This window comes from Pipistrellus kuhlii, unplaced genomic scaffold (assembly GCF_014108245.1).
Source record: "Pipistrellus kuhlii isolate mPipKuh1 unplaced genomic scaffold, mPipKuh1.p scaffold_m20_p_7, whole genome shotgun sequence".
Taxonomy (NCBI): Eukaryota; Metazoa; Chordata; class Mammalia; order Chiroptera; family Vespertilionidae; genus Pipistrellus; species Pipistrellus kuhlii.
Window position 1 is genome coordinate 28934098 of NW_023425573.1, and position 13236 is coordinate 28947333.

Sequence of the window (13236 nt, forward strand, 5' to 3'; positions counted from 1 at the left end):
TGCCTTGGTCTGCCCCTGAGTCAGCTCGTCTTCAAGTCCAGCTGCTCAGCAAGTGTGCCTGGTTTTTTAAGCCTCAGAATTCATCCTCAGTGCCTTTTGCTTTCCCTGTTTGCTATGGGGGCTGCTGAAATTCAGATCACAAGGCCCTGTGTCCCCCACACTCCCTTTCTGTGAATGGCAGCTGTCAGTTACACCAGTAGACATGGCTGTTTCGGGACTTTCCAGCTAGCCGGGCGAAGGTCTGTGTCGGAGAGCTGGCTGCGAGGAGCATGCAGTCTGTCCCAGAGCACTGCACTCACAGGCAGGCTTCCTGAGGCCCAGCCAAACCAGTGGGTGTGGCTTTCTTTTTTTAATCATCGTTTTCTATTCCATTTATTTCTCTCTTCTCAGTGGGGTGCCCCATTGGCTGGTGAATACGGTGTTTGGGAATAAAGCTGGCTTTCCTAAGTCACTATCCATTCCGATCAAAATCATTTTAAAAGGACTGCTCTGACAGCGTCTGTAGGTTGTTCTCTTTGGATGAGAGTTCATTTGGGGGGCTTTTCAGAGTGTTCCTGTATGACTGAGAAATACAAAGTGCGTTTCAGCTGTTTTGTTCTCAGTAGTGTCAGAACATCATCAGCTGACACTCGCAGTGCACTGTGTTCATGAGAGACTGACCTTGATTGGCCTGAGAGACGCCCTCGAGCTGTTTGTGGCCGGTTCCTCAGTGACGATACAGGGGGGATGTTTCTGTGATCACTCTGGCCAGGCTTTAAGGGCCCCGGTTCTGAGGACCAGATTGGCAAACTTGGTACATTTGTTCTCCAGGTCGCTATGGACTCATTCCTGGACCCTTTAGAGTTGAACTGAATTCCAGAGTAAAATCTATCAGAAATTGTTCTACGTGTGGGTCCGATTTTACCCCGTGGCTGCATTTTTGGGCTTGCTGGAACTGCACCCAAGGGTTCTGCTCAGAATCTGAAAACTGTTCCCGGGCTGGGTCTGAGGCAGCTCTATGATGGGTCCTTCCATTTCTGTTCCACCTGCTTGTCATCCTCCCTCAGCTCCAGGCCACAGTCCCTGCTACAGATGGCTCTGCTCGTCATCCGTCCTCTTCTGCCCACTTTGGCTTTCTCATCTCCATTTAGCTCAGAATCCTGGGAGTCCATCCACGCCCCACCCTTAGTCACGGGCCCCTCTCGGGCCCTCCCCACCCCCACCTCACTGTTTCCTCTCTCCTCGGACTCCTACTTCTCAACCACCAAGCAGGTGCCGCTGGGTCTTTCCCATCCTTACAAACGGACAGACAAATGAACAAATCTCCACGCACCTCAGAGCCCTCCCATAGCCTGCCTTCCTCTCGGACTGCCATCCACCATGTTGTTGAAAACATTTCTTTGTAGAATTTTAACAGCAGAACGCAATAGCCCAGGCTTTTCTGGCTGCAAACTCAGTGCTGGCTCTCCACTTCACCTGCATTGTTCAGCTCCCCTGCTCACACCAGCCTCCAGGAACGTGGGTGAGAGCTGGCTGCCAGGAGACACCTCTGTTTTCTGTTCCTCTAACCATCCTGTCTGTCTTGGCTTGTTCCTGACATACCTCTTACTCAATAAACGTAGGCATCCAAGCCTCCTTCTCTTCCGGGCATGCTACCACTTTCATCATCATCTTACACCAGTTTGTGTTTCTGGGTAAAGTGCCTGGGACACCTGCACCCTGCTCTCTGCCACCGGCTCAGATTCAGTCCAATGAAATCGCCCACTCTTCACCTTCCTTAAAAAGTCCAAAGGGAGTTTCTTTTAAATCTGGATAAAGAAGAAGTGTGGTGAGGTGCTGGGAGCTGAGTAGCCATTCCTAAAGACTTGCCACTTTTTAATTTTTATTGAGAGAGAAAGGAAGGAAGAGGAAGAAGAAGGAGAGAGAGAGAGAGAGAGAGAGAGAGAGAGAGAGAGAGAGAGAGAGAGAGAGACATCGATGTGAGAGTCAAACATCAACTGGCTGCCTCCTGCACGCCCTCCATTAGGGATCGAGCCCGCAACCTGGGCATGTGCCCTGATGGAGATTCAAACCGGCAACCTTTGGTGCAAAGGATGAAACCCAACCAACTGAGCCACACTGGCCAAAGCATGGGGTGCCCTTTTTAAAAGAGCGCTTCCATTCCCAGTTGCTACAAAAATATGAAATAGTTGAGATTGATGAGAGTTAATGATGACCTACCAAAGGCCTCATTTTATTAGGAGAATCATCCATCCACCATCATATATGGAGTGGTGAGAACATGCCCCCATACCGGAAGAGCCCCCTCATAGTCTGGGAGGAGGGGAGAGGGAGCATGGGTCATTGCAGCCCTAAGGATGAAGCCTGTGTGACATCCCAGCACTGGGACGGGCTCAGTTAGCAGGAGCTGTTTAATGCTAGAAGCAAGCTCACTGTGCTTTTTAGCCACTCCTGCTCCCGGATGCTTTGTCCACTGGATCCTGGCCCAAAGATCAAGCTCACTGTGGGCCTGAGCTGGGCCAGCTGACCATGTGGATAGCTTTCTCTGCAGACAGCTCTCCCATCCAACGCACCTACCAATGGCCCAGGGCTTCCTGGGTGTGGGCATTGCTTTGCCAAAGCCCTCGGTCCAGGCTAAGCTCAGGGAGGTGGCTAAGGCCACTCCCAAGCCTGTCTGTTGACTGTTCCCAGTGAGAACCCCTGGCTGGCTGGCTGGGTGTGGGGAGGGACAATTCTGTGTCAGACCATGTCCTGGGTGCTAAGCCCTTAGGGCCATGAGTGGGGCCCTGGGTTAAAAGCCTGGCTTCCTTCTTCCCACACGTGTCTGTGACAAGTTAGACAACTTCTGTGAGCCTCCCTGTATGTGTGAAGTGTTTTGTAAACTGGGGTGCAGTGTGGGCCTGGGTGATCATTTCATGAACATCTTTATCATGAGTGCTTTTTTGTTGTTTATTTAATATACTTTTATTGATTTCAGAGAGGAAGGAAGAGGGAAGAGAGAGATGGAAACATCAGTGACGAGAGAGAATCATTGATCAGCTGCCTCCTGCACAACCCCCAACTGGGGATCGAGTCCGCAACCCAGGCATGTGCCCTTGACCGGAATGGAACCCAGGACCCTTCAGTCCGCAGGCTGATGCTCTATCTACTGAGTGAAACCGGCTAGGGCAAGGAGTGTTTTTTCATACCAGTCAAAGGTTCCACATAAAGTAATAATGTAACTGTCTGCAGAAGTAATAAAGTAATAATATACTGTTTATAATAAGATAAGCTTATTCTGCTGTCACCAACATGGCTAGTGATCCATGGAAAACAGATGTCCCGGCTGTGATTTAGAGAAAATGGTTTTGTGTCAGTTATCTGACTCATGGGGCGGTGAGGAACCGTCAGCGGGAGGACCTCTCAGAGGGTTTGTCTTAGCTCTAGCGCTTAGCACCAAACCACAGCAGGAGGCGAAGGAGGGAACCTAGCAACCGACCAGCACCATGGAGACCAGTCAGCCCAGCTTGGGTGTGGCCCCAAATTGGTTAACTGTTCTGGCATTTGCTGGTTAGCTAGGAGTCTCATGTTCCCAGAACAAAATTAGATCATTCTATTATTTTGTTCTTTTCTCAGGAAAGAAATAAAGTTTTGCACATCAGAGAACTGCCTTTTATTATTATTATTATTATTACTATTTTTATTTTTAGATTTGGGACCTTTAATTCTGATTGAGAAGGCACAAGCACGGAGGCTTTTAGGAATGCTTAAGACAGTCAGAGCTTCCCCAAAACCTCAGGGGCCCTCTTAGCACAGAGTCCCTGGGCTGAAATAGCGGCTGTGTGTGAAAAGGTCAATAACTGCTCGGCAGCATGTAAGGGGCCAGAAATTAGAGTCCACCTGTTAGAATTGGCATACTGACCAAAAGGAGACAAAACTGAACCTGTGGCATTGACCTTGAAGCTCTTTATGAAGAGACCCCAGGCCCACGCTGGAGCGGTCCAGCTGTGTGGTCACCTTCTCACTGAACACCCCTCCCCGCCATGCTGCTCACACCACACCAGGTTCTGTTGACCTTCTAAGGATGGAAACCCAGGGCTTCTTGTCTGGTTTCTTCTCATCTGATTCTCTCAGGTGGTTTTAGTTTTGCTTTCTTCGAGGTAAAGTGTTTGTGTTATTCTGCCATGCAGCCTTCAGAGCTGTGAGAACTGGGGTGAAAATGTTGTGCCCCTCCCTGATTCTCACGCAACACAATGTCCCTTTGCACAGCCACGCCCCTTCCTTCGACTTTCTAGTGGATTTTCCCAAGAAACCAAATTTGTGGGTTCCACCAGTCACTCATTAATCATCCTCACAAGTGGCCTTGCTATCGGTAAAAATAAAAAGGAGAGAAAGGCATGCCCTAGCAGGGGGCTTCAATGAGGGGCCCCTTTTCATGAGAGAACTGTTTATATAAAAAGTAACAGAAGGCAACTAGGCCCTCTCCACTTTATTCTCGGGGGCTGGAGTCTAAATAATAAACCCAAGAAGCGTGAGTTCAGCACTCCACGCATCACATGCGTGGTCCTATGGTTTGAGGCTCAGCCACGGCACAGGAATGGCTGGGCTAACACACATCAGAATGTAGCAGCTTCCCAACTAGAAGAGCGACTTTCAACCCATGTGCCACAAGAATTTTTAAAACCTATTTAATCAAGGGTTTACCTATTTTCCCTTAGATTGTCAAATAAACAAATGACAACAGCCAACACAACAATAGCTGTCCAGTGCGAATGAATCAGTATTATACCTATTTTTTTGGTCAGATCAGCAACAACAACAAAAAAAGCATTTTGTTGTAGTTGTTGTTGTTGTGCCGAAGGATTTTAGTAATTAGTTTATGTGTGCCACGAGATGAAAATAGTAGAAAATTGCTGGTCTAGAAGCAAGTTAGAATAGCAGTTTTCCCTAATATGCTACACTCAGTGGAATAAGACATCTCTTGTGCACCATTATTATTGTATTGCTGGTAGTTTGTTCCTGGAACTGAAATTAGCTAGTTTCCGCAGCTTCTGTGGGGGCTCTGGGTTTGTTCTCCCCATGGGCTGCCAGTCTGTCCTGGTCATGCCATTTGAGCCCAGGGTTGCCAGCTTCCTTCCTGCGGCAAGCGCCTTGGGTGGGGACTTCTGGGAGCAGAGGGAAGAGAGTGGGCTCAGAGCCAGCAAGGCAGGTGAAGATGTGTGTGTCTCCCATCCGCCCCCACTGCGGGCACTTCCATCATGGGCATGTTTCAGATGGGACTGGAGATGCAGGGCAAGGTAACTTGCTCAGCATCCCATAGTAAGGGTCAGAGCCGCCTAGTCCCTTCCCTGGGTGGCCCCCTGGGATTGGCGGGTGCACAGCAGTTTTCCTCGGGGCCTGCTCCATGAGCCCTGCTCGGGGGCATGTGGTCACAGGGTTTGGGTGGCACATAGCTCGAACGTTTGCCTGTCTTGGTGGGAATATTCACACCAAAGTCTCCAAGAAGGCAGCTTCCTTCATGGCAGGCTACCATTCTCATCTGCAGAGTTGTTCCTCTGCTAAAATTCAAATTGCTTTTTGTGATCAATTCCCCAAGTCCTATAGTTGTTCATGTAGAGCCGTTTAGAATTATTTTCTCCAATTCATTTAATTTCGTAGAGCCAAGAACTGTAATCCATGAATATATGTTAAAGTGTCAGAGCAAGAAAATCAGGCAATAAAAGGCATTTCAACCTCTTTAAAATTCATTTTTATGGGCCCCAGGATGTGCTACCCATCAAAGCTTGGTGCTGTTCACCTTAAGCAGGGTTGAAACCTGCAGAATTTCTCCCACAGCGGCCACTCCGGGCCTTTACTCCGCCTCTTTTCTGTCGCCCCTACCCCTCCTGGGTTAGGCCCTCCAGTCCCTCAGAGCCTCCTCTGCTGCCCCCCCCCCCCCATCCTTCCCGAGCTCCGCCCCCAGAACCCAAGCCACGTGCGCGGGGCCCCCTGCACACAGTGGGAAGGTGAGTGGGAAAGTCATGCCCTAACGTGTTACCCAGAACTGGGTGGGGCGGGGAGTGGGACATTGGGTGGCTGTAGCATTTAAATGTGGATTTGCGATCTCTCGATGATTCTGGAGCTGCCTTTACAGAGAATGAGGCCAAGCGACTCTGCAGGAAGTTCCCGTTGGGAGGCGGGAAGGTGGCTTTTCTGAGAGGGTCTTTCAAACACGTGTCAGAACAGGCAGCCTTTCTGATAAATGTGAGGATGTCCTGTTGCTCCTGCCGAGCCTGGCGAGGACTGGCTGCTTTGTCTGCAGGACTTTTAAAGACGGGGCAGCGCATGTCCTGCGTCCTGCGTCCTGCGTCCTGCGGCGGGAGGGGCGCGCGGAGAGGTTGGGCTCCGGACCCGCACGGGGACGCCTCCTCCCCATGCCCTCCCCGCCGGGCTCCTGCCCGCAGGCCGTCCCGGCCAGACCCTAGGCCACACGCCCCGGCTCTGAGCCACCGGATCCGTGCGGAACACTGGCTCTGCGTTCTCCGCCGTCCCCGGCTGGCCGACAGGGAGGCGGGCGAGGGCAGGCCCGGGGCGCTTGCTCTCACCCCCGTGGGCCGCGCACTTTCGTTGTCCTGCAAGCCGGCCCCTTTCGGGGAGACGCGTTCACGGGGGTCCCCGGCCGGCAGGTGGTGCTGGGCTGGGGCTGAGGCTGCCAGGTCCGTAGCTGCTCCCGTTGGCCTGAGTTTGGAGGACGTCGCGGGGTGTAGCCCGCAGGACTGTAGCCCGCGGGGGGCCGGCCGGCGGTGCGGACGGCGGGGATTGGAGTTGGGGGTTCGGAGGCAGCTCGCCCCGCCCCATAGGCCCCGCCCCCCATGAGCCCCAAGCGGAACCCTGCCCCGCGCGGTCCCCGCCAGCTTTCTTTTCCCACAGCCTCTCCACCCGCCCTCCCCGCGCCTGTGGGCGGGGCCGGCTGTGTCCTTTAGGCCCCCGTCCCCCTCCCCACACACACCCCCCGCCTTCCGGTGGATTCCCGGGTGATGGATAACCCGCAGCTGGGACGCGGGGAGGGGCGCGCTCGGAGGACGGGGCGGGCAGGTCGAGGGTGGAGGTGGGGCGCGGACGGGGGCGGGGCCGTCGGGGCGGGGCGCGCGGGGAAGGCCGCGCCTCTGCCCCGGGGGCCCCCCCACCGGCCGGGCCACCTGCGTCACGCCCATGCGGCCGCGCCCGCCCGAGCCGGGAAGCGGGGAGGGCGCCTCCGCCTGGGGAAGGGCGCGTCCGGGCCGTCGCGGGGCCGTCTGTGGGCTGAGCCGCCGCGCGGGGGATGCAGCTGAGCTGAGAGCCTGCGCCCGCGGACCCGACAGCCCGCGATCCCTGAGATCCCGGACCTTCCCCGGCGGTGAGCGGAGTGGGACGTGCGGCCGGCAGGATGACCAACCCGGCGGCCACGCAGAACAAGGAAATAGACTGCCTGAGCCCAGAAGCTCAGAAGCTGGTAAGGGGAAACTTCCGCTTCTGGCTGCGGGCGTTGGGTCCTTGTGGACTACGTCTAAGGTCCATGGCCGTGGGCACCTTTGGCTGCACCGATGTGGGGTGGGCTCCGCCTGGCCGGGGTCCCCTGAAAGGAAGCCCCCCCCCACGCGAGGATGTGCGGGGGGGAGGGGGGCGGCCCGCTCCGCGTTTGGTGCGTCCCGCTCCTCCTGCGAGGAGAGCAGGTTTCATTGGACGGCGCCCGGGGCGAAGGGACCTGCCAGCTGTGTGGCCGGGCGGAGGCCTGAGACCCGCGCTCTGGCTGGACTCTGGACTCGAGTGTTTAGCTAGAGGGTCCCTCCAAGCTGGTAGTTTGGTATTTTACAAAATACAGCGCTAAGAACTGGTGTCCAGAGCCGGGACCTGGGCGGTTCTGAGCACTTATCCTGCTCTGGACCTTCGACCCGAACAGGACTTCTCCTCCTCCCCCAAGGACCCCAGTCCCCAAATAGACTCTGGCCGGTCTCCTGGGATCCGAGGGTCCCTCCCCCAAGGACTCCAGTCCCCAAATAGACTCTGGCCTGTCTCCTGGGATCCGGGGGTCTGGACAGGACCCTGCAGGAATTCACAGTTATCTGGCTTAACACTCATGGATGTGGGGTATTTGGGTGAAAATTGGACTGGAGTGGGGTAGGGAAGGTTGGTAATTACTCACTGCCCTGAGGCTTGGGGTTGGTCCTGAATATCTAAAGGTGAGAGGATGGATGCACTTTGTAAACAAACATGTAACAATGTTTGAAGTTTATACTACAAAGAACTTGAGTCCAAAACAATCACTCCTTCACCAGGTAGGTATTAACCACCTGCTGGGTGTTTGTGGGGAGTTCTGAACGAAAAGACTGTCCTTACCTTGAAGGAGTGTCTCAGTAGGTAAGCACCAGAGAAGTGTGCCCTTGGGAGTTAACTTCCTTGCTGAGGATGGTCAGGTGGGTTCTTAGTGTCCATTTTACTGTGTTGCTTCAGTGACCTCATATAAACCTTCCGCTGTGGGCCAGACCTTTGCCACTGGTTCCTACCCCTTAACCCAGTGGGTTTAGGGACCTGGGAACCTGCAGAGAGACCTGGAATCCCCGTCAGGGAAGGGCCCTTGGAGAAGGAAGGGCGGAATGCGGCTAGAGGCCGGCGTTCCGGAGGAGCCATCCAGGCAAGCCTTAGATGGCCAGGACCGATGATGTTAATCCTGGCGAGATTCTGGCTCAGAGGAAGGAACTCTGGGCGGGGACTTTTTGAAGAAGAAAAGAGTAAGCGTGGAGAACGGGGATGTGAGGAAGGGAGGGACCTGTCCCTCAGAGGAACGAGTAGAAATAGTACCTGGCTCCGGAATCCCAGGCTGAAAAGTCTCCTTAACCCTTCACGTACCGTAACCCTTGACTGGGTCGGGGTGAGACGCCTGCTTCATAGAAATAGGGGAGAGGGGAGTCTGGACCGGGCCCTGAGTGAGGAGGTGCTTCATCCTCACTGGCCCACCATCCCCCCGTCCAGCAATGTTCAGTCCAGTGTTTAGTCCGTGTGCCGCAAGAAGTTTTGAAACATGCAATACCTGTTTGATCAGGGGCACTGACCTGCTCTCCCTTAGATTATCAAATTTAAACATAATAGCAGTCCATACAACAATAGCCCTCCAGTGTGCATGAATCAAAAGCACACTGACTTTTTTTTTCGTCAGATTGGCAGAAAATACGTATTTTGGTGAGCCGCAGAATTTTAGTAATTAATATATGCTGTGCCATGGGATGGAAAAGGTTGAAAATCGCTGCCCTACCAATTCCAGGATCCAGTAAGTTCTGAAAAACCAAAAGTTGTTGCTTTTTTGGGTACGTTTGTGGCAGAATTCATTTGGCAGTGAGACCTGCCCTGGCTGGTGGGCGACTTTTCAGTCTTGACCTCTGTGTGTGTAAACACCCATACATTTCTCTGCAGCCCCGTTAACGGTCTTGGTTAAAGGGTGTAACTCAGGATTGTGGCAGAATGGATGGTGGCCTTTCTAGTTGAAGCCTGACACATACCTGGTTCCGGGATTTCCAGTAAGCAACTGTGAACCTGTGTGAGGGTTGTTTTTAGTAAATGATAGCAAACACTCTTGGAGAGTGAGGCGGGGAGCAGCCGTAGAAGGGAGTCACCCCGCAGCCGCCCTGGGAGCGGCAGTGTTCCGGCTGGAGGCCTCTGGGCTTTTCCTGCTGTTCGTTTGGCTCCGGTTGTGTCCTCCAGAAAGTGACCCTGTTGTCCTGGGAACTGGGGTCTGCAGTGGGGAAGGAGGGCTGGGGGCCACCCCAGTGCCAGAGGAGAGCCAGGGTTGGCAGGAGGAAGCAGGATTGCCAAGCTCCACTTCACTTGGCAAAGCAAACAGCAGGACAAGGGCGGGAGCCCAGCTCCTTCATGACAGTAGGTGCCAGCCGTGGGAGGGGCAGTGTGGAAACCACGCACTTCTCTCACTTTTGTAACTTCCCATGTTTTAGAGGGGTTGTGTCACCTCTGGTTGCTTTCCACATCCTGACTAGCATGAGCTGACAAACATCAGTCCTGTCCAGAGAGAGGCTGTCTGGGTAGAGCGGGGGCAGGGTCTCCCAAGCCCCATCTCACTAGGTACCGGTGCCAGGGTGCCTACCTGAGTGGGAGTGGGGACGAATGCGGGGACCAGGCGGTGCTCTGGGCGGGGCCTGCCAGGGCTCAGCTGAAGACAGTCGAGTCCTGAGAGCCCATGGTTTGTTTTAGATGGGCCACTTCCTCAAGCAGTCACATTATAGAAACACTAAGTTAGGTCTTTTCTCACATATTAAGAGTGTCCCACGAGGGCAAAGATGGGGTCTTAAATTTCCCTTTTTCTTTAAGAGTTAGTTTCTGTGCAGCCAGAAATAATGTCACGGAGCGGAAGCCTCCTCAGTAAAAAAAAAAAACAAAAAACTTTCAAACCCTGCAGTCTAAACTGCCTCTTTTCTGCTGAGCACAGGAAATCCAGTTATTTATAGTTGCAACACTGTTTTCTCTCGAAGCTGATTGGACTGTTACCTGTTGGCGTGAGGGCCTTATCTTGTTTGTACAGGTCTGTGAGGTTGCTGTTGGTATGATGTGCTTGCTCCTCAAAAGGCAATGTTCGAGAGGAATGCCTTATCCCTGACAAGCCGGCTGCGTGACTCAGAGAGGAAGCGTGTATGACTGGTTACTCACATGCCAGTTTCCAAAATCTCCGTTCGGGTTTGCGAATGTTGATCCCGGAGGCCCTGGGCTGTAGGTGTAAATTACTAACCTGTGAGGGAATACGCCTGGTATATCCGCCTGGTGTATCCTGCTGTACCTCGGTTGTGGGGTAGGCAGGAGAGAGCTTTTTTTTTTTTTTAATATATATTTTATTGATTTTTACACAGAGAGGAATTGAGAGGGATAGAGAGTTATAAACGTCAATGAGAGAAATACATCGACCAGCTGCCTCCTGCACACCTCCCACTGGGGATGTGCCCGCAACCCAGGTACGTGCCCTTGACCGGAATCGAACCTGAGACCTTTCAGTCCGCAGGCCGACGCTCTATCCATTGAGCCAAACCGGTTTCGGCAGGAGAGAGCTTTTATTGCCTCACTGTTTTAACTCGATAAGGTTCTCTTTTTTGAATAAAGACACTTATTTTTATGGAATGGATTTACTAGGACTTTCATTATTCAAACTATCTAGGTAAACTTAAGTAAATTAACTTCTTTCTCCTGAGTTAAACAAAGGATTACTTTGACTACATCCAAAATTTAATCATTCACAATTGCCGGGCATATGGCCGCAGACCAACCCTAAAGTCCCCACTCCCCCGCCCAGCTCCAAAACAAACAAGAACCCCAGGACACAGGTGTGTGTTCCGAGACCCACTCATTCGTGGGGGCCAGGAGGGAGGGCAGCGTTGCAGTGGTTTCCTCCTTAAGGCTGTATCGATAACTTCGCTTTAAAGCAGTTTTGCCTTGAATCTGAAGAACAGCTACTTTGTAATAAAGACCTAATGAACCGTAAATGACGGTAATGAGGATTTGTTTTAAATTTTGACCCCAATCTTTCATGTCTGTGTTAGTGTGGTAGAGCTTATGAAAGAAAGCAGCATCCTTTCTGATCCTCGCATCTTTTTCCTCATCTGCGGTGCCTGGGTGTGTAGCCTTCTTGTCTCTGCTGCCCTTAGCCCTGAGCTGAGCTGAGCTGAGCTGAGCTCACACTGCTGGGCCTGCAGCTGTGGTGCTAGTCACAGTCACTGTAGGTAGCATTTCCCAATCCCCTCCCCCTCCCCCCGTGTCTGCCTTGCCAACCGTTTCCTGTGGCGCCTTCCCCAGTCCTGGCCACCACCTCATGAGGCTTGGTGATCTCCACTTGCAGATAAAGAGGAAACGGAAAGGTCAGGGGAATTTCCCAAGTCCACACCGCCAGCAGGAAGGGGGCCCTCTGACGGAGCTGGTGCTGATAGCTGTCACCGCTGTGCACAGCGCCAGGCAGGGTCTCAGGCTGGAGCTGCCATTGGCTTCTCGCAGCTCCCCGGCCCCACACGCAGGATCGGGTCCGAGGGGCTTCTTTTTCCTGACAGGGCCCTTCAGATCCCAGCCCTTGCTTCTGAGTGCCTGTAGCGACCTCTTCATTGTATCAAATGCCTCGTTTCTATTTCTGGGAGTTTTTTCAAAACAAAAGAACACTGGATGGACTGAAGTCTTCTAAATATGGGAGAGAATACTAGAAACGGGAGGGTGGCAGACATTTCTCCTTTTTCCAGTTTGTGTGCTGGACTCACTTTGTCACCATCAGTCACTGTGTCAGCCCTCACGGGAACCCCGGGAGCTGAGCCTTTTCCCCCCGTGGCTCCTCCCTAACCCCATGCCACCCAGACAGGCCCCTGGAGGGGGGAAATGATGGCTTCTCCTTCTTCCCTGGCTAGTTCCGGGACTGGCATTGGACACAGGGAAGGCTGTCAGTAGTTGTGTCCGCCTAATAGAGGAGAGCATGGTGCTGTGAGACCTCCCCGCTGCCCCTCCCTCCCCGGCCCCCACCCCCCGTATTCTGAGAGGGAATATGCTTTGTGACACCTTGACGGGGCGGGGTCTGCAGGGAAGACCCTGCGTGGAGCAGGGAACAGGGAATGAGAAGGGGGAGGAGCCCAGATGCCAGGGCTGCAGGGAACCTGTCACCTGGAGAGCCGCACAGGTGCGCGGGCTGCTCTCTCCTGTCAGCCGCGTGCATGGTGATGGGTGTCCATCTTGCTCTTGTCGGTAGTTCCAGCAGCTCTCGTTGAGGCTGTTGAAGGAAATGTGAACACTCACTCTTCTCAGAAAAAAATAGTTCACATGTGTTCACAGCCAGAGGAGGAAGTGATTTTCATGGAGGGTAATGTGCAGCGTCGCTACCCACCCTCAGGACTGAGCCGAAAGTTCCGAGTCATTGCACTCGATAAAGTAACGTTAATAATTTTGATCCTGGTTAATGTAAGTTAGTTATTTTGGTATGTAGGGTACTTTTAAGAAGTTTGTTATTCTGAAACTTTTAAGAAGTTTATTATTCTGAGATTCCCAGCGGCACCGTGGGGAGAGGTTGGCAGTGCTTGACCCCTGGTGTGGAGATAACCTTTCAGAGGCGACGGAAGCACCTCGAGGTGCCCAGCCCTAAAATGAGGGCTGATGTTCAGAAGGGACGCAGCTTGTCTGAGCTCATGTCACTGGTCAGAGGTAGAGCCAAGATTGGTGGCGTGGTCTTGAGACAATGTCCCGCTGTGAAGGCTCCAGGAGAGACTGAGAGGCGGCAGTCTGGACAAAGGTGGCACC

The 13236-nt window shown here is 53.2% G+C and overlaps 1 protein-coding gene and 1 long non-coding RNA gene across 51 annotated transcripts in view; one reads left to right on the forward strand and one right to left on the reverse strand.

Annotated features, from left to right (window-relative positions):
* LRRFIP1 (LRR binding FLII interacting protein 1) overlaps nt 1–13236 on the forward strand; it is a 113953-nt gene that overhangs the window by 34508 nt on the left and 66209 nt on the right. Inside the window, exon 1 of one of the 50 annotated variants that reach the window (XR_004984979.2) lies at nt 7106–7429. The exons of 43 other annotated variants lie outside the window; for them this stretch is intronic. Coding sequence is in view for 1 of the 7 variants with exons in the window: in XM_036421633.2 (XP_036277526.1) it covers nt 7364–7429 (66 nt within the window). In the remaining 6 variants the exon portion in view is untranslated. Of the gene's footprint in view, nt 1–7105; nt 7430–13236 lie in introns of those variants that run through there. 6 more of the 50 variants (XM_036421633.2, XR_004985015.2, XR_004985017.2 and 3 more) reach the window with 6 other exon arrangements.
* LOC118709507 lies at nt 3662–5123 on the reverse strand. The gene is made up of 2 exons (XR_006740458.1): nt 4948–5123; nt 3662–4157 (listed from the first exon to the last, which is right to left on the reverse strand). It is a non-coding gene; the product is annotated as an uncharacterized LOC118709507 (long non-coding RNA).